Raw genomic sequence first — 21567 nt, forward strand, 5'->3', positions numbered from 1 at the left:
AGGAATGCCACAGAGCTGTCACTGCAGTTTTAAAAGGAGGACAGGAAAAAACCATGTTACTATCTCTCTCCCACTGGTTTTGGGAATTGCCCAGAACCCCATGAAGCTCATCTTCCTTTTCAGGAATGAACAAAAAAAAAAAGTAAAAAAAAAAAAAAGTTGCCCACTCAGTTTTGCCAAGCTTGAGGATCACACATTAGAAATCTGCTCAGAGTAGAGGGTTCAGGCACCAAAATATTACCCATGCTAGGTTAAAGAAGGACCACTTCAGTTCTGTGCCCATGACTTCACCTCTTTTCTTATGCAACCTGGCATATTTATCTTATGTGCCTATACACACATAAAAAAACATATACAGACTACAATAAAATAATGTAGGTGGCAAAGCCAAGCACCCGAAAGTGAAGTAATGACAAATTTAAGGCTGCTTGACCATTATGCATTACCATGTTAAAAATTAATCACAAATTCTTCTTTTGAAAGGACTTTTTTAATGCTTTCTTCAATGCTCAAAACCCACACCAAGGCAGACTTATAGATGTGCACAACAAGCTCCCCTAAACTCTTTGGGACAAGGTAAACTTCCAGCTGAAATAGAAACAACAATCTATCACTTGCAAATTTCCGTGCTATGAAGACCAAGTATCAGAGAGGAAGTTTTTGGGTACTTGTACCAAACTATATTTCTGCTTGCTAGCTCCCAATTAGAAGGTTTCATGCCCAGCAGAACAGAGCTTTTCTGAGTTCTTTAATATCCTTATTAATCTGCATGGGAATTCAAACCAAGGGAAGAGGCCAGCTGATTTACCATAAACTGACCATAGCAAGGAAGCGTGACAATAAAGCACCATTTCCACTATTTGATCTAATTGCATCTCATCCCATTAGGAACCTTCAAAAGGGAGCTGCAAGCAGGAATTTGAACCGGCAGAATATGTATGTGCACACGTGTACACACATGCATGAGCTGGAGGGAATTTTGGGGCTCAGCAAAGCACAGAGTAAATGTACACTAAACAGAATATTAACAACATGTTACCATTCAGCTTCTGTTTAAATAACAGTGTCAAGTGATCAGATAGACCGGATTATTAACAACACATTCCCTACTAATCTTATTACAACATATTATCAATTTCCATAACTCCAGGAAGTTAAAACTGAAATGTGTATTCCTTGTATTTGTTATTTCTGGACCATTCACAGATAAGACTGTATGGTTAAAAAGCTACCCCAGGAAGTATGCTGTGGAGGCTAGTATGGCAAATTCTCTTATTTTAGCTGTGATTTCTATGCTTAAATGATTTACTCTTCCCCAACTAGGGGGAGGATGAATGCATGGGCCTCGGTAGCCACCAACATTATTTGCACAAAGTTCATTAATTCATAGGGGATTGTATAGAGAGGCTTAACGAGATTCAAGGCAATTAATGATCTTGATAAATTGTTATTTTAACAGTGATTACAACCAATTAAAGTGCAAAACAATAATTACTTTTTTGTGTGTGTAATTAGTGCTCTTTAGAAATGAAACAAATCCTACTAATTGTATTTCTTGCCATTCTAGATTCATTACTTGCTCCACATTGCTATGGAACAGATACCTCACATTTTAGCTTGGTATATAAATACATGCATATACGTGTACAAATGTGTGCACTTGCATTTCAAGCACGAGGAACATCATAGAAGCATTTGATTAAGGAGAGTAATTGAAAAAAAATTACAAGAGTTCTGAGTAGATAAACATCAACACTAAGCTATGGGCCTTTTAAAAATGAAATGGAGTAAAAAAATAAATAAATACTGTACCTTGTTCCAATATCCAGCCAGCTTCCATGATCTTTAACCAAAAAGAAAAAATGCTAAGAAATAAAAGAACTTTGATTACTACATCAGCATTGCACAATTTGAAACACAAAATTAACCCCCATGTTTTTGGGCTGCTTACTCCAAGTTTATAATTCTTCAAGTAGAACAAGGGCAAAACCTTCCCAGAAATGCTCATTTAGACCAAAGTAAATATTCTAGGAGCCAGAAATAGATTTAACATGGTATCAAAAATAAACAGCTAAAGATGAACGAAGTTCTATTAAACTGAACCTGCAAGAAACAGATTACTACCAAGTAACTTTTTTCAATAAGAAAAGCCAAGCCACATTATTGCTTGACATAATGGTATCCCAAAGTATGTCTAGTGCTAATGAGAAGCTGTATTTTTCAAGGAATTCTGCCACAAATTTATGAGCAACTCTCGCAGTTTCCCACCTGTAAAATGGGAATAATGTTGGAAGACAGTAAATATCTACTAGTGAATCCCCCACATTCTGCCTGGTGGCCACATTGATTCAAGACCACAAACCAGTTCTCTCTTTTGTTTTGGTTTTTTTTTGTTTGTTTGCTTTTTTCCTTGCCAGTTTTAAATTTCTTGATATACATACAGCTCCTGCATATCAAACCTCTTTGGCAATATTTTGTTTTATATACCAAGTCCATATTTGCTAACTGCTTTAAAACCAAAATAGAAGAATATGTGAGATATAAGACTTGGACATACTGGGGGTTGTTGCACACCAGTCCATGCCTGCACTTCTCTTTTGGTCTAGTTACATTTGGTCTAGTTTTTTTGGTGAAATTCTATGAGTGTGGCTAACTAGTATTTTAATATTTATCCTGTGGAAGTTACCAAAAATCAGATTATTCACACAGATTTATTTGAAACTACAAAGAACTGTGCCTCCTCCTTTTGTCTCTCTATAGAAAAATTGGTCATTATTTCATTTTTTACTCATTGTTTTTCCGATCAGATGAGATCCACAGATCACTCTGTACAAGGAAATCACATCAGGAATGCTTAATCCAAAGGGACAAAACAAACCAGCATGTACAAAGCGAGAACACCAGCTCTATGTGCTGCTGAGGAAAGATTTCTGTTTACCTTGTGATTTGCTGGGTTGAAGACAGCTTGAGGACGGAAAGCAAACATACTTTTAACCTGTAAAATTTATGTCAGGATGTTGTTCAGCTTTGAGTTGTATGATCTACTGTGGTTGCTGGACACAAGTTTTCCAAAGACAGCATTTCCTAACAGCTTATTACAAAGGCATAAAGTGTCTTTTTGAATGTTGCTGATCTCCTGGATTCTGATAACTCTAACATTTATTCTTTTCCTCTCTTTTTCAGGGGAAGGTGGTGGGGTGAGTAAAAGGTTTAAAATTCCTGAAAAATTACTTAAATCCTGCACGCAGCTAAAAGAAATATTCTTATTTCAACTCTTTCTTTGAATTTTATTGGAAAACACATGAAAAACTCAGAATGTTAACTTATTACTTAATTTTTGTCTCTTATTATTATGACAAGATTGCTTCTTCAGAAGCATTGAATTCAAAGAGCAGTGACTGGATGAGTTTTATCTTTAAATTATGCTAGTATTTCAACCCAATTCACTGGGTGAATTCTTGATCTCATTTGAGAGAATGTGCAACAACTTACCAAAGCCATGATGTCTGAAATCACAAGAACAATGAGGAAAAGGCTGCAAAGAGAGAGGAGAAGGAAAAAAAAAAAAAAAAAAAAGCAGACCATCAACCTTTCAATCTTTATTCATGGCTACAGATGTTACAAAGGTTAATAAAAACCCCATAAAAATAATACACGATTTCTTGCACTTGCCTTTCAATCACTCAGATACATTTCAATTTTTTAGAGAACCTCTAAAATATATGGCTAGAACATCCATCATTTGTCATCCCACTCTGCTTGAAAAAGATTTTTTACATTAGCAGAGTTTCAATTTTGCAACAGAGAAACCTAACACGAGTCTTTTACTGGAGAACAAGAGCATCTTCCAGACAGCACCTGCCCATTCCTGGTGCAGGGAGCTCCTGTGCTGCTTAGGCCAAAAAAACCTGAGTTAGACACTTCTCGATGAACTCGAGCGAGCGAACCTCTTTGGCACAGGCAGGCAGATACACCCTCCCATCAGTCCTACCCTGACAACCACCCTGGTGGGTAGGAGGTTGCCAAAGGAAGTGATCTCCCTTCTTCCAGGTCTCTGGGTACCCATAAGGTGCATGGGGAATGCCCAACATTGCGATGGCACGCTCCCAAACCCATGGGCCTCTCTGTCAGGCAACAGGCTATTTCTGGAAAGCAGGCTGCAGCCAGTAAAAGGAACCAGAAAGGAGCAGGCAGAGCTATTTTTTCCCCCCCATTAACCTAATCTTCTCTTCATTGAGAGAATGTGCAACAACTTACCAAAGCCATGATGTCTGAAATCAAAAAAAAAATGAAAAAAAGGCTGAAAAGAGAGAGGAGAGGAAAAAAAAAAAAAAAAGCAGACCATCAACCTTTCAATCTTTATTCATGGCTACAGATGTTACAAAGGTTAATAAAAACCCCATAAAAATAATACACGATTTCTTGCACTTGCCTTTCAATCACTCAGATACATTTCAATTTTTTAGAGAACCTCTAAAATATATGGCTAGAACATCCATCATTTGTCATCCCACTCTGCTTGAAAAAGATTTTTTACATTAGCAGAGTTTCAATTTTGCAACAGAGAAACCTAACACGAGTCTTTTACTGGAGAACAAGAGCATCTTCCAGACAGCACCTGCCCATTCCTGGTGCAGGGAGCTCCTGTGCTGCTTAGGCCAAAAAAACCTGAGTTAGACACTTCTCGATGAACTCGAGCGAGCGAACCTCTTTGGCACAGGCAGGCAGATACACCCTCCCATCAGTCCTACCCTGACAACCACCCTGGTGGGTAGGAGGTTGCCAAAGGAGGTGATCTCCCTTCTTCCAGGTCTCTGGGTACCCATAAGGAGCATGGGGAATGCCCAACATTGCGATGGCATGCGCCCAAACCCATGGGCCTCTCTGTCAGGCAACAGGCTATTTCTGGAAAGCAGGCTGCAGCCAGTAAAAGGAACCAGAAAGGAGCAGGCAGAGCTATTTTTTCCCCCCCATTAACCTAATCTTCTCTTCATTAAACTATATAAATCTTAAGTTACATTAAAGCAATTGCTGTAACTGGTTAAAACTAGTTTCTAAGTTAATGACACTGAAGCAATGTTGCAAACAGCCAAGCCATTAACAGAAAAGTCTTTAACATAGTTAATTTTTCAGTACTTCCATCATAAATTCACAAAGCCTTTTTGAGAAATGCTGTAGCATTGCACGAGCACATACTGGGGGGACACCCATACCCATGCCTCCTGATGAGGAAGTTTCTGACATTGCCTATGTCAGCTCTGCTTCATCAGTGAATAAAGAAGCAGCAAACTGACTGTAGTCAGTGGAGTTGCCTGTCAGACGCACTGAAAGGCTTCTCTCCACTTACCTATGGCTCAGATAGGATGGGACATTCTTGTAGAGCCTAGCAGGCACTCACTCAGCTAGGGGGCTATTCTCACAGGTAAGCTCCAAAAAACATATTCTGACAGAACATTCCCCACAAACAGCAAAAAATTAAAGCACATATTTAATCTGTTAGCAGAGAGTTTAGAAGCAATTTGTCCAAATCACAAAAATCTACTTTTTGCCCTTCTGAGCTGCAGGAAGCCTTTCACAACAGAAGGATACACTAATTGTAGGGCCTGTTTATACACAATAAAGATGAGATTGTCCACTGTGATGGCGTAATTTATCTAGTGGGGGCAACAAGAGCAATCAAGAGCACAGCACAGACTTCAGGATGCGCTGACAATCAGAGCACCACCTCTCCAGGGATCCTAGGCACACATCTTGTGGTTTTTGCCTTGTTTCCAGGGTGAAGCTGTGACAGTATCACTGTGATTGTTACCTGAGCACAGTGAAATGAAGCCAGCACAAACATCAGCTGGAGTTACAACCACCACATAAAGCAGCACAGACATACTCTGTCCCCTGGATTAGGACACTGATAGCATTTCCCCTCTTACACACAGATGCACATTCCATAAAAGCTTGCAATATCACTGGTGCTGCCCAGGCAAGAATTCATAAGTTAGGAAATGCTGACCTTTATGACACTTGAGCCCTAGAAATGTAAACTACTAGCTAGTCTTCTGAGCAACCTTGATTCCTCAGTGCAGCCCTGCTTCTGTATAAGCTGTAGTGAGGAGGAAGAATGTTCTTCCTGGAAATCCAGAGACAGCCCAAGTACGCTACATGCACAGCTAAAGCAGAGAAGGTAAATGGGACAGTGAGGCTTGTGCTTCACCTCCAACATGAAGTCAGATTTCAGGTTGCCATGTCCCTCCTTAGTACCAGGTGGCATTGTGTAAGGAGACAACAGGCAGGATGAGAAAAAAACAGAAAGGCAGAGTGCACCACACTAAGCTAGGGCAGCTTCCTCTTGTTCAGCTGAGCAATATACAGGAGAGTCCTTGTGGTTCCCCTACTGCTGCCCAGTGAGACTTCTGGTCAACCCCACACAACAGCCCATGGTGACAAACTCAAAACCATGTGGCTGACAGCAACCTCCTCCATCTCAGCACCACTCACAATGCCACATGATGAGCAGAGGATTCAGTCATGTGCACCTGCGCTGGAAGGGGTAGGGAGGGTTAACAGTTGAAAAAATTAAAATCTTGAGACAGTGAAAACAGTGAGCCTAGTTCAAGTCCCAGATACAGCATTTTGTGAGGCTGGGCACCCATCCCACATTCTCTCTGACAAGTCTTTAGAGATGGAGAGAAGACTGGCAGCCATCTAGTCCTGCTGCAAGAAATATGCAACACTGAACACACCTGGTAAGCATTGAAATGCAATGGAAGGGCATACAGACTTCTTTTTTTAAGATGCTATTTGTGGTGAGGTCAGTGCTAGAAAGCTGTAAATTGGTTACATTATAAATGGGTTATTTCTAAAATATTGGACTATGGGCAGAGACAATATAAAAAATAATTAAGTTAAATTCTCCTCATTTTTCTACATTATGGGTAAAAGTGCTCCTTCTTTGTACTGTCAACAAAGAATATTAAATCCCTGATTGTTCAAGGCAGGGCCAACACTTCCATTTATACTCATTTATCACTAAGAAAAGAATTCCTGAGCTTGCGAAATCACTGAACAAGTATCCAAACCGTAATAACAAATAAGAGTAAAAATGTTATATACATCTTTTTTTTAATTGAGATTTGACCATTCTCAATTCTTGAAACCCTTAGTAATGCAGAAATACAGCACTTACTGTACCTCTTAGAAGACAGTTGTGTTGTGACTTGCACAGCTTCAAAAGCACACGATACCAGAACAAATGGGATTACAACCTGTTTAAAACACAAGCCATATTTTGGTTTACAGCCATATTTACAAAACAACCTGGTAGGCTGTGAAAACATTTTCCTTCTTTTGAAGTTATCACAGAATGCATATGTTACAAAAACAAAATATTGGCAAGAAAGGGTAGAACTCATTTTGCAAGAAGCACGTTTAGTAAATGAATAAAAACCCATCCATGATCATAGCTGAACTGCAGTGAAATAAGCCATGAGGAAATATGGAAAACTACAATTAAAACACATTAATGATCCTCATTTCATTTATCCATTTTAGCACTAGTGATTAATACTTCAATAAGTCTAGAAGACAGAACCATTCAGATCCAATATCTCATGTGACAGGCTGCACAGCTCTAAGTGTAGAGGGACAATCTCATCTCAACCACAAAACCAATTGAATACAGAATGTATTTAGTAAAGCACGGATCACACTTCCCCCCAAAAGCCAAGTCAAGCAAATGTTAACAGTTTAGTCAATTTAAAAACACCCAAACAAGTTACAAACATGAGTATTTCCTTCTGCTCTTCCCAAAGTTGGCTTGTAATTCTTTAGTAGTGTAAATGCGTTGCTAAAACCTGTTCTCTTGCATCTAGAAGGTTTGCATTATTGACCTATGTCCTGCAGTGTAACAGGCAGGATACCTGTAACTTAAGTCTGCTTTCTCTGGGACAGAAGCAGCAGGACAGCAGAGGCAGAAAATACTGCTTATTTTAGCAATAAGCCATAAATTTCCTGTCTCCCTGTTTGCCTCTCTACCCCTTTGGCAGCTCCTTTACTAAAATATCAGAAAAGAGCTCCCATACCATGCCAGCAAACAAGAAGTGCAATCCAAACTTTGATAGACCAATTATAAGTATAAAAAATGTTAATTGTAAAATGACAATCTAATCAGTAGAGTATTCAATGCCCGTACTTAATGTAATGTAGATAGAGCTAATAAAAAAATATATCCTTGAAGTTTCTGTAGATATTCTACTATAGAGAAAGCTTATAATTTTTTACATACTTTAAGTCTTTTCAACATTTAAAATTACCATTTTAATACAATAAACTTATCTAGTGCAGTTAAATTATACTTCCACACACTTTAGCTTCTCTCTTTTGGGAAACTGAAGGATTTGTGTCTCTAGAAACACCACAAAAGCTGAAAGTTTCACACATGGTTAAGGAAGCTAATGAAGCTCAAATACATACATATGTTTTTGTAAATTGCGAAGTAAAAACCCTATAAAGGATATTTATTAAGCAGTTCTTTGAGAAAATTTCACTAAGGTAAGATTACTAACCTTCAACAGAAGCAAGCCTCCCATCATGAAAGGACTGAACACAGTCAAGAAACAGTAGACAGAAGCAGGATCAAAACTAGAGAAACATGAAAAAAACATTATAACATAACTCTGAAATGGCATTCACCATTAAAAAACCTGAGCATTTAGTTACTCCTGTAACACAGGAGCATATCTATTTTTAAACAAGGCTTCCAACTTTCTCTGCTCTTGCTCAAATATTCAATTAGCAAGGACAGCCTACCTCACTTTCCTTCCTCTACAATTTTTTGTTTGCTCCTGTTTTTCAAGGTGCCATATTGTAGCTGAGCAGCCAAGCTCTCTCTGCTCACACTGGCCATAACTTCTGAAGGAAATTGAGTTGACCTTGTAACCAACAAGCCCAGGCTCTCAGAAAATATGTTAGAGAGAGCAGAAACAAAATATATAGTTATCATTGTCCTCCCAACTATTGCTTTAATTCTGCCACCCTGATTTTGCTAAACAAATGTATATTTAGTACTCTAACTGAAGAAGAACTTTTTGTACCATGTATCACAGATCAATGAATAAAATTTACCTGTTAACAGAAGCTATGTTTCCGGTGCCAAAAAAGGCTGTCACTATGAAAAAAACCTAGATATATTTAAGGAAAATACACCACAGAAATGGCTGCAATAGAACAAAAAACAGCATTTCTCTCTTTTATTTCCAATTAACTTTCAAATTCCTAACCTGAAACTACAAGAGCCTGACATATATTTAAGGAAAAACACCACAGAAATGGCTGCAATAGAACAAAAAACAGCATTTCTCTCTTTTATTTCCAATTAACTTTCAAATTCCTAACCTGAAACTACAAGAGCCTGACCCACTATTACAGCTTTACACTGCATTAAGAAATCCAAAGCATTGTCTAGTTTTACCAAAGATTTGACATATGACTATGTCAACTGTAAAAGACAGGGACTGTCTGGGTAATCTTTTAGAGCCTGTCTTGAGTCTCCTGCCAGAAAGCTGCAGTTTATTTTCTCTGCGCCCCTGCCTAGCAAGATAGAAACACCCCCTACCACAATCTCAGCTGTGCATTCAAACACACATGCTTTTGCAGAAAGTAATGAAATACGTGTATGTACTGCACACCAAAAGAGATGGCTTTATTGAAGAACTGACTGTGGAAAAGGTAGCTGGCCATGAAACAAGACTAAAGGTTCGTATGCTACCCCTCTCATAGGTTTGTTGTCCAAAGGTTATGCTGAGTCTACCCATTGCAACACTGGGTTCACAATTTTTTCCTTACTTGAGGGACAGAGGATGACTATGGCAGTATCTGTATAGCTGGAAGGTTTTGTTTATAAACCCCTACCCTTTTAACCTAGGTGCAACACTTGCTGCTATACAAGCCTGTAAAAGGTATTTTTCTACCTCCTGTGGAGCTCATTTGGCCCCATTGTAGCTCACACCTTTTCAGTCAAAGAATGTTTTTTAACTGCTTTTTTCACATCATGCAGAGAGTCAGTGATGACAGCTGCTGCTGCCAGAGCTCTCTCTGGTCCTTTTGCTCCTTTTATAGCTCCTGCACAGGATCATTTAAGTCTCTGCATAAAGAATTTGCTACCAACTGTTCAGCAGAATCGTTGGGATTTCACATGCCATATTTTCTAAGGATTAGGTCAGCATAGCTAAAGAAATTATGCTTCCCCAAGAGCATGGCATCATTTCAAGTTCAGTAACACAGCAGCCTACAGCACCGTGCAGTTTTGCCAGTTAAGATTTACAAGAACAACAGTTCTGCAATAGAACAAAACAAATACCAGTAGCACACAGGTCTAATAAAAATGCTAAGCATAAGCTGCCCTAGTAGGAAAGCTTTATCTTCCAATATCACTATTTTTAAACATTAAATAGCATTTAAATAAAAAAAGCTCAAAGATCTTTTGAGCAGGTGTGTATCGTACCAGGTCTCTGCAAAGGAGACCTGCAAATTATATATTTTTTCAGGAAATGAACAAAACACATTCAAGTGTTTTAGATTAAGACAAGATTAAAGTAGTGCTACATTTACATGTTAGATTAAAGTAGTACTATGCTGGAGCTTTAAAAAATACAATTGGATCCTTTGATTTTTGTTTTGGCTAATATTTAGTGTCTGACAGATTGTAGTAGCTTTACTGAAAGCCTATTTTTTAAAGAAATAGCAAAACATCAAATGAGATTGATAAATTTAATGCAAGGTGCTTTTCAGGTATACTCTAAAGCAAATACAAACACTCAACACATAGCAAATTGTTTTGTCTCCTTCCTTAAGCACTGAACTGCCTTTTTAATGTATTACCTGTCAGTCTTCCTCTGCAGGTTCCCAATGTCCAGCAGCAGTGTCTCAAATACCAACAGAATAGACTCTGCAATTCTGACACACTCTCTCAGCTTTGGTTACTCTATGAACTATAAAGCCTGTTTTTGAAGGAACCGGTATTGAGACAAGTCTCTCCCCAACTCCAGCTATGATAACCAACCTGTGCTAGAAACTCTAATCTTCTAGACTGGCTCATCACTCCTCTCCCACTTGCACACCCATCATCCTTGCTGCCAAATATCTCTCAGTTAACTGCAGTTCTATGATGAAAGAGAAAAATTATGCTATCAAGTCTGTACAATATTTTTTTAAAAATAAAATCTGTAGTTTCATTTACAGTAATGCAAAATAATTTCTATGCTAATGAGTGAACAACTCTTCCCTCCCAAGCCCATATAATTTCTAACAGCAGAAACCATGTGTAATATAAACAATTTTAGGCCAGATTCTGGGAACACACTTCACTAAGAGTCTACAGGAACATTCCTTCTCATCTCATCTGTCTGGCCACAGCCAATGACTGGCCCCTAACATTTCTTCCTTACACACTGCCGTATCATAACATGAGAAAATAATAACTTTAATATCACCTTTTCCAACTGATTTGTGAAGGCTGAATGAGTTCCCTCCAACCAAAATGTAATAAAACAAAACCAAACTGAAAACAAGACTCTTTAAAGGAAAGTTTACCTCAACTGTAATGTTCATAAGAGACCAAACTTTTCAGAGTTGACAGTGAGCCAGATTCCCAAACAGTGCAGTTTGCACCGATTTTTTTACCGCTTTATCAAAAAAAAACAACACCAAAAAACATAATGTACAAGACCACTGTCTTTTGAGTCAAATCATCTTCACCTACTCCTGTTTCCAGTGGCCACCAGGCTACAAATTTTGATTGCTTGGCCTTTTGACACAAACCCAACTTTTCTCTGGAACACAGAAGCCAGCAAAAGGATATAAAGAAGAAAGACCTGCGGATGTCATCCAGGTGCAGCTGTCGAAATTGAGTTATATCAGTAGCACAGGTGAAGTTGAAAACAGCAAGCTGGAAAGACAACAGAAGAAATCAATACTGAACATTGACTGATGTACTTTGATAGAACCACCACATTCGTACTGAAATGAATGAGAAATAAACCTACTTCCTATCAGCTGTTATTAGACTAGTATTATGATGAAGGCTGCAAACCTTTCCCATATTTTTGCTACACATTAATGAATCTGCCAGAAAGATTGCACAAGTGAGATGATCAAGTGAACAGAAGAGCTTCTGCTGTTATGTACACTAAAAATGAACTTGTCTTAGATTTCTCACTTTTTTTTCCTCATAAATACTCCTCCTACACCCACACATTTCCACTGCTCACATGAGCATGTGGATAAAGACCCACAGAAACAAAAGATTGCAATTATCCTCAGACAACTTATGAGAGAGAATACCAAAATATTCTCCACCTTCTTCAGTCAGTTCTCAGCACAGTATAATTTGATCTGAAGTGAAATTGGTTTTTTTGGAGTTTGAGAGAGAGATCCATGAACTCCTATTCACTGAGGAAAAGGAAAAAATCAAATAACAGACATTCAACACTAACAGCATTTTAATTAAAAATAATCTCACACCATCAGAGAACTGAGATGGATTCTCTTATACAAGATTTACTTTGTGGCATATATTAGCAGGCATTCTAGAGATTATTTTTCTAACTTAAAAATGGGAAGCAAGGGTAATACTGTTCCTTTAACTTGAAACCAAAACCCAATTATAAAGGGAGTAACAACAGAAAACTTAATTACAGCTTACCTATGTTCTTTTCATTTGCATTTGATTAATAAAGTGTTCATCACTGCTTAGTCCTGCCTTCAAATAACTTTATTTTAAAACAAGCACAACATCAGACCATCATCAGACAGACAAGCATCTCAGACGCTGCGTTACAAGATGCAAAAGGTGGAGTAGCTTCTAGAGACTATTTTGTTGTGCTCAAAGCACAACAAGATTGTGGTTGCAATCACGACCTCACGCTAAATGCATCTTTTTACATTCAGATTAATCCTCTATCCCGTAAGATGGTACAAAACACAGTCTCTCAAAATACCAAAATATACATAGTATATATAAAAAGGGATTCCCATTTTCATTTCTGGTATTTCACCTTAAATTGGTGAAGTCTGTTCTCTCTGAAGTTTTAAACTGTCTACTTTGCAGGAGAACCACAAAACCACAGTGTGTGTCTCATGTTCACTCTGGTGACTGCCTGGGCTCAGATTTCACCTCCCAGCACTTCCTCCTAATTATTATGAGCTGCAAGAAGAGGGAAAGATGTGTACTGCTGCTTCTCTTACAAGTGACTCTGGCCACTGCCACGCATCCTTCCTTACCCAGGTTCTCTATGACCTGCATCAATGACAGCATATTTGAGAAAAGTGGGGAAGAGATGCGCTGCACACCTGCCTGGCTCTGAGCACCCAGATAACTATGCAACCTGCACTTCATATCTAAGCAAATCAATACCACAGCCACAGCTTAATAAACCCTTGACCAAATGTAAAAGCTATGGGCTTTGGAAATCGTTGACAATATGCTAAATTTTAAGGTGAAAGAAGCTGTGCTGATTACAAAACTCCCTCTCCAGGCAAAACCAGGAAGGTGCCAGCTTCAACTAGGTCTCTAGCTCCTTGTTTGTCAGAAAGAAAACTTCGTCCTTGAAGAAAGAGGGGAAGGACAAAGTCCAACAAGTCAGGTGTTTCCTATGTGTCATTTCAGAAATCCAATTATTTCTCTTCAGCCTCTCATTCCAGTCTCTGCCATCAGAACAAAAAAACCTACAGTGACACTATACTTCCTCTAAAGAGTTTCTGTACCTTATGCTGAATTAGCACTATGTTTGATGAATAGAGCTTGTAGCCTACAGAACACACCACTAACTCAAACTGATTTCCTAGAAATAGGTCTGATATGGAGTACCTTCAATAACAAAAAGAAATAAATCTCTCTTAAAAGGTCACATTCATATTTCATAAAACAGCTGACACTGTCTTCCCAAAGCTAAATGCAAAGTTTTGCTCTATGGAAACCACTCAGTATTTATGATATCCTTATATCCTCAAGTAAAAAAATACAATAGAATTAAAAGCTTATAATTAACCTGATACAGCTATCTGGAGCAGTTACCTTTGGTTTGAGTGAAAGACCATAGTACCGCAATGCTTCTTGTTCCATATTTATCCACACAAACATCAAACCAGACAGCACCAGTGGAAACAGAGCTTCATACCTGAAGAGTAACATAATCATCCTAGTAAGTGCAGTTACTAACAACTATTTAACATCAAATATTGACACGTTTCTTTTCTTCCTAATTCACACAAATGATACACCAAAGACCTAGTGGTATTCTCCTACTTCTCTACCCATTTCTGACAAGTACCCACGGTTGGTTGAAGTTTAAAGCCAGACAGTAATTAAATGTTAAAAGTAGAAGAAATAAAGGCTGCTTCAGCTTTGTCATTTTCTGTATCTATTTTCTCATTTGATGGCTGCCACAACACTGGATGAGTGCCCTGTGTGTCTTGATTAATTTTAACAAAACTGGAATCATATTAAAAAGAAACATGAAAAAAATAATCACATTTGGCATCCATTTTTCTGCAAAATAGAAAATTTTGTAATGACAGCTATTTAGAACTGATGGGTTACAGTCCAACCTAGACAGCAACTACAGATCATGTCTCTCTAGGACCTAATCACACAAACTCATTCTGGTGATCTCAGTCTAGCTCCAAGGAGAGATGCTGTTGTATAATAAGAAGAGCATACATTTCACAGATATGAAATGCCCTTTTCCTTAATATATAGCAATCCATTGCAACTGCAGTGTCAAGTCATGCCCTAACCAAGGCTGCTAAACTGTTCTAGCTACACATCCAATCTCAGAAGTGTACTTCTAGCTCCTAGAGCACTCAAGCACAGCAAACTATGAGTGTACTTACATGAGAAATTAAAGCCCTCAATTAACTTAGGGGTACAGACTGTCACTGGATAATACTAGTTTCTCCCTGCCCTCTACATCTCAGTTGCTCTTCATGGTACCTCTCAGTTTGTTTGTTCTTTTCTTGCAGGATTAAATCATAATACTGACATTGGCCATGACACTAATACTGACAAGACTACTTTTTTCCTTTTTTATTTTGTTTGTCCTTGGACACACACTTACTTTTCTAAAAATAGAAAACCACTGCAATTAATCCTCATATTTTTTTCTGGTGTACATTCCCACTAGTCTAGCTACAAAGCAGTTTCAAACTGGAAGAATAAATCTTGGATAGATATTTCTGCTTTAATTATCAGAATGACAAGCAGTTAAACACAAAGATGACAATGGTTGGGTTGTCAGTAACAAAAGTATCTGCCATCCTTGGAATGGTCTACACTTGCCTACAAATTGAATGTCTTCAGCTGAGTCAGTGACAACTGGCTGTATGCAACCCTGCTCTTCAGCTGGCCTCAATACTTGCACATAGCTGCATCTCGAGAGGCACTGTAATTACCTGGGCAAAGCACTGGTTTATCATGACATCATATAACTGAGCATTGAATAGAAAACACACTAGATATTTCTGGCACCAAGTGCCTTGGTTTTGCTATGATTGGTCTTTCTGAGTTTTTGAGTTTTTTTTAAAGAATTGTTCCAAAATTTGATTGTCTATTTGAACATTATAGGAAGGCAGCAGAGAGCTGTCAGCATTTAAGTGTTCTGGTGCAGGGCCAAAATACAAAGTGGGAGGTTACCAGCCTCAGAGAGAACAACATTCATGCTTTATCCAGTAGTCAAGACAGGTCTGCTGGTTGAGTGTAAGAGTGTGTGCATTGACAGGAGTTAGTTTAGGACCAAAATCTTAATGGGGAAGTGGGAGGAAGTGGGAAGTAGGAGATTAAAAAAAGAGATGCTTAATCTAAAATAAAAGTATCCACAAGAGGCAGCTATTGCAAAATGTCTGCTGCAAGTTACTTTATTATACTTAATTTTCCAGTGTAATTAAATCCAGAGGATAAGTGGGAGGGGAGGCAGAAAGAATGGTTCCTATACTCTCCATTAATTATACTCTTAAGAGTTACTGAGTTTGGTAAAAAAAAAAGGTTGGCTGACACAGTGTTTTCTTCATGTACAATCTCTGGGGAGTTGTATTTTACCTAAAAAGAAGCAAGTCCTACTACTCTTTATGGGGCTTAGCATCCCTTTGAAAAAAATTACTCCCATTAAAATATCTTTGGATAATATTTTCCCTCATTTTAGGGCTACCTGTTTTCTGTTGCATATCATTGAAGCCACAACTAGACACCAGTGCTGAGCAGCTGGGGGAGAAGTTGTTTCCTTTTGTTCCTGAGCAGAAAAGCACATGCAAAACCAAAAAAAGACAGAAACCAGGCCAGACTTTCTTATTATGGTGCAAGATTGTTTGAATATATAACCTTCCATCCACTGCTTGGTTTAGCTGGAAGGTATGCCAACGAAACAGTGTTTATAATACAAAGAGGAATATGGAAGTTCTCCTGAAATTTTATTTGGGAAACTTAACAAGGAGAAAAATGGTGAGACTAGAGCTGGAAGAACATGTTCACACCTTTAATAAAAATGTTAATGAGATTCAGCAGTTTTATATTTAGTCCTTGATTTTCACATATAAGACCAATCCAAACTGAGTAAGAAAGAAGTACCCTGTGCTGAGAAGCAGGTAGGTGGACATCAGGGAGAGCGATATGCTGAACAGTCGTTGAAAGAGAAACGTGGGGCTCAGTAATGGCAACATCGAGGAAGAAACTACAATAAAGAGAGATCCATCAGTCACCAGGTGCAAAACATTTCATCTTTGGTAACAAGATAACATGCTTCAAATCTTGACACTTGCTGTACAGAAATTCAATACTGGTCATATATGCCCTTCTATTTTCAGAAGTTACTTTTGCTAAAGAAAACCCAATGTTCAGAATGCTTAATATTTACCAAAAGTAATTTTGTCTCCATCACTTTAATTTCCTAGCTTCCTACCTCACAGGCTTTATAATTTCCTAGGAAGTGATGTTAATATATCCTTATGACAATGCAGAACTACAGAAAACAGCCAAACTTGAGTGTTTAATACTATTCTGAGAATGACTTAACACAGCCCAAAAAGACCTCTAGCAGCACAAAAAATGTGGATTAGATTAGGAAACCTGCCACATTTTGAGGTGCAACTAAAAATACTGGAAGTAAAGATACTGAACCTATTAACTTATTAGCTTCTCTACTTGAAAGTTTTAAAATGTGAATATTTAAGGACTACAGAGGACCTATCTGTCATGTTCCATGCCTCTTGCCTTCATCATTTCTCTAATGCAGGTGTAGGATGCTAAGAATTGCATCTCATTCCTTAGCGCAGACCATTGCTCAGCTGCCCTGTCAGCCCCAGTTAACAAAGTCTGTGCTGCCCCTAAAGAGACTCCTCTAGCTGGGAAACTTCTGGAGGTGAAGAGAGGGCACAACAGGTTGCAGGAGATGAGGAAAATTGGGAAGAGAGAAAATGTGCTACTGGAAGAGTGAGTAAAGAGGAAGAAAAGCAGACAAAAAGTGGCCAGTGCCTGAAGCAAGGAAAGGGAGAAGGAAAAGCGCTGATGTGATTTAATTGTTAAACCTGATTTTTTTAATACGAAAACGTGATGCATTTATAAAAAGTGCACTGACAAATAATATTAGTGTGATTCTTCATTGTGGTATACATAACCAAATCATTCAAAGACTGCATCAAAAGTCATAATTATTACTAAATCTATTAAGGAACAGAAATAAAACTATAATATATGGAAAGTTCTCGCTTGTGCTTAGTGTCATAGTATACTTTAGTATCTATAGTAAACATATCAACAAAAGAAAGATAAGGCTGTTTCTAAAACCTGTGAGTCAGTGTATTTTATTCCCTGGCTTTCAGCCTTGGCCACTGCTACAATTACAGAATTAGAGACTTCATTTCAAGGGTGCTCCAGCTTTTCAGCATTATTCCCATCTCTATACTTATAGAAGGCCTGACTTAAGGAATAACACTAGGGGCCTCTCCACAACACAGAACAGCTGGAAAGAAATTCAGCTTGGCAACTGGTCTCTGTGAATGACACTAAACACACCAAACATGTATCACTCTCTGAGTGTGATTACAGATGAGAACAGATGAGTGGCTGATAAGTGATAATTAGTCTTTCCTTTCTATCTCTAATGAGACACATCAGATATTAACGATGAAAATAGCTGCATGTTTCTAGCTGACTTAGACAAATCTCTGCAACCCCATGCACAGCTGTGACTCCAAATTCCTCAAAATTTGGCAAGTTGCTATGATAGATTTTAATGGATGAAAACTTCAAAATATAATATACATTCATTTGGAAATATCTGCTAACAGAAAGACTGTTTTGAAGAATGTGAGAAGCAGCTATAATTAACTTTAATACTTCCTGGTTTTACCTCTATGTTTGTGGTTAACATACAGTACACAAAACATATAATGTAGCAGCTAAAGCCAGTTGGACAGAAGCCTGCAGGAACCCATCCATCACTAATCCATTTGTCGGATTCTCCAAAATATACATTTCCTCCAGAAAAATAATTTGAGGCCTAAATTAAAATGTTAACAAAGTAGACTTAATATTAATCAGAATTAATAGCTGGGGAGAAGGCAACAATTTGCTAGCAAACTTCAGAAGACTCAATATCATAACTGACATGATGATGATGATAATGATAATGATATATAATAATATATCAGTAATATCAGTAATAATAATATCAGTATTACTATGAATAAAAACTGATATCTGTGTGTTTCTGGTGGTATAGATACACACAGAGGTGCAAAATTAAAGCTCAGTAACACTGCCATTCTTCCACAACTAAGAAAACAGATGAAGAGGAGTTTGACCACCTGTAATGCCACCAACCTTGGGAAAGGTACAGTAGACCATGATACCTTAATTCTTATGGTCACACATTTGTGGTACACACTAGTGACAAGACAGATGCTAGCTGTGGTTACAGTAGTGACAAGGCATTTCTCTCCAACAGGAGTATTGAGGGCATGTTGGATGCCTTAGCTTTTTACCCACTAAGCTCTGTGTTTAATTATGCAATGCAACTTCAGCAAGTACACACTTGTACATCATATTCACTTAAAATTATTACTTCCAGTCTGAAAGACTTTGCTAAAATATGCAATACTACTGTGGGAGCAAGTACTCCTTTGGGGTACATACAGTTTACCTCACTGTTGGCTTAAATCGTAGAAACATCATCCAGAGCAAAGAGAATTTCTAATATACTCTAGACATCTCTAACTCTCCAAACAATCTGTCAGATGAAAAATATTTTTCTCTCACCCTTAAATAAAAGGGAGAGATAACCTTTTCCTTCTCACACAGAGACGCCCACTCAGCTTATCAGGCTACAACAAGTTATGAAAGCATGATGGAAAGGAAAATGCTCCAAAGAAAACCACATGACAAAGAGAGCCTTGGTCACACACACACACTGATCAGGATCAGGTGTATCAACCATGAATCCATTTGTTCAAACAGAAACAGGATTGCTAAAACTGTCAAGATTTGCTTAAGTTGAAACAATGTCATCAGTACAGGAATGTACAAGATGTCCAGCAACTAGGGAACATGAGCTACAATTCTTCTGTTAAACTAAATTTAAATTCTTTAATTTTAGCAAAGAGCTGCTATCAGACTTTGCATGGGGTACATTTAGCTCTAGAAGAAATCCCACATGCTAGATCACTCAGGGATACACAGTGCTTACTATTTTCTAACGGAGCCTTACAGAAATTACTTCATACTTGAAATAAAAAAGATACTTCTTTATTATATTCCATAACCCCAGTGACCATTACATTTGCTTTGTTTAATCATCCTAGGATTTTAATCGCAAAGTGGTGAAAAATCCATAAACTTTTAAATTGTTTTTTTCTTTAATATTTAGGTTCTACCATATCAAACATACATTAGCATCATTAGTTCACAAGTATTTTGCAAAATAGCTCTGAAAAGCACTTTCATAACTCTTGTCCATAAGCTCCATCTTCAAGTTTCTATTGAAATACAGCAACAACCTTTCCTCACTTCCTTACGCTTAACAGGATTGCTTGCAGAACATCTCAGATCACCCTTATCGGGCTCCAAGTGAAACAAAAGGGAGTTTATACCATTATATCCCTAAAAAGGGTCTTCAAGATATTCAGAATATTCAAAACAAAATATAAAGCTACTTGCATATCAAAACTGTTTGCATTTAATTACAAACCTACAAAGGAGTAATATTTTAGAAGACTTTCTAACACATTGCTCAAAAAACCCTCACTTAGGAATGAACAGTGAGCACATGGAAGAACTACTAGAAGTCCAATAAAGAAACGTGCAAAAGTAAGATGTTAATTAAAAAATGCCTCTGCCCTCCACCTAACCCCAAGCCCCACAAACTATCAGCATAAAAGTTTGGGAGGGAAGATGTTCTTACCTAGAGTCATCCAGCTAATAATTTGATTCAATACAGGCAACCCCTGTTTATTCTTAAGACTGTCGTGGGTACTGCTCACAACATATGTCGAAAGTGCAATACTCAACATCTAGAAAGAAGAAATCAGACAGTAAAACACATAGTTAATGTATGGATCTCTGCCATCCCACACTAAATATGTAAATATACAAATATGCTTTAGAGTTGCATAAATAAGTCAATTGAATCAACATAACAACAAGAAGTCTGACAGGCAATGTTGAGTATGTAAAGTTTTTTTACAATTTATACTATTTAAAACTACCTTTAAAAAAACCCACACTTCTGCTTTTTTGTTTCCTTTTTTAACTTTGTTATTACTTGTTCTATCTAAGAACAGTTTGAGTAAGTGCCTTGCATCACTGATTTAAAATGACTCAAGAGTAACTACTTAAACACTCATGTAAACCACAGAAAACATATGCCCCCAGTTTTGTGAGGAGTACTTGTCCTCAAACAGCAACCACAAAGCACTAACATAACCTCTGGCTTTGCTGATGGATTCAGCACAGGGTGAAGGGGAAGGGTAGTTAAGGCAAGTGCATGGGAAGAAGAGATCCTGTAGGAAGACACAGCAGCAGCAGAGCAGATTGGAGGTGGATTTGCACAGATGTAAAGACACTGCAATGTTAGCACACTGCTCGAACTAAACTGTGTCTGAAACACTGCAAGCAGAGTCAGTCTCCTCTGACTTGGAGAAGCAGCGAAGCTGAAGAGCTTTTTTTTTCTTGACTAATTCAAGTAGGTGCAAAAATACCTTAGGAAAATTTCCCCCTGAGTCAGTTATTTTTGAAAGATGACAATTATCCAAGAAAATGCTTGAATCAAGTTTTCAATGACTGCTATTTACTCATGACTCTGCAGTTCCACTAAAAGACAAACCAAGCACGCACAGTACTTTGCAAACACTGCTTTAAATCGAGATGTAATTGCTGTTGTGACTTTTATAGTGCAAAGCAACTAAACAGTGTTCACATCCATCACTTTTTACCAGATGAAAAGTTGGAGCAATACCTAGTGGTAGCCGCCCAGCAGATTCATTTAGCAGTCAGCATCCTTTTTTGGCTGGGTTTCACAGGTGCTCAATATC

At 37.9% G+C, this 21567-nt stretch overlaps 1 protein-coding gene across 1 annotated transcript in view; it reads right to left on the reverse strand.

The window, feature by feature from the left end:
* Positions 1-21567, reverse strand: part of PIGN (phosphatidylinositol glycan anchor biosynthesis, class N) — a 96382-nt gene that overhangs the window by 6625 nt on the left and 68190 nt on the right. Inside the window, exons 19-27 of the mRNA XM_010000953.1 lie at positions 20439-20547; positions 16610-16712; positions 14066-14168; positions 11852-11938; positions 9118-9173; positions 8559-8634; positions 7186-7259; positions 3493-3535; positions 1813-1865 (exon numbers count right to left, since the gene is read on the reverse strand). Coding sequence (XP_009999255.1) covers positions 1813-1865; positions 3493-3535; positions 7186-7259; positions 8559-8634; positions 9118-9173; positions 11852-11938; positions 14066-14168; positions 16610-16712; positions 20439-20547 — 704 coding nt within the window. The remainder of the gene's footprint in view (positions 1-1812; positions 1866-3492; positions 3536-7185; positions 7260-8558; positions 8635-9117; positions 9174-11851; positions 11939-14065; positions 14169-16609; positions 16713-20438; positions 20548-21567) is intronic.

The sequence above is a fragment of the Chaetura pelagica genome, unplaced genomic scaffold (assembly GCF_000747805.2).
Source record: "Chaetura pelagica isolate M959 unplaced genomic scaffold, ChaPel_1.0 scaffold104, whole genome shotgun sequence".
NCBI lineage: Eukaryota > Metazoa > Chordata > Aves > Apodiformes > Apodidae > Chaetura > Chaetura pelagica.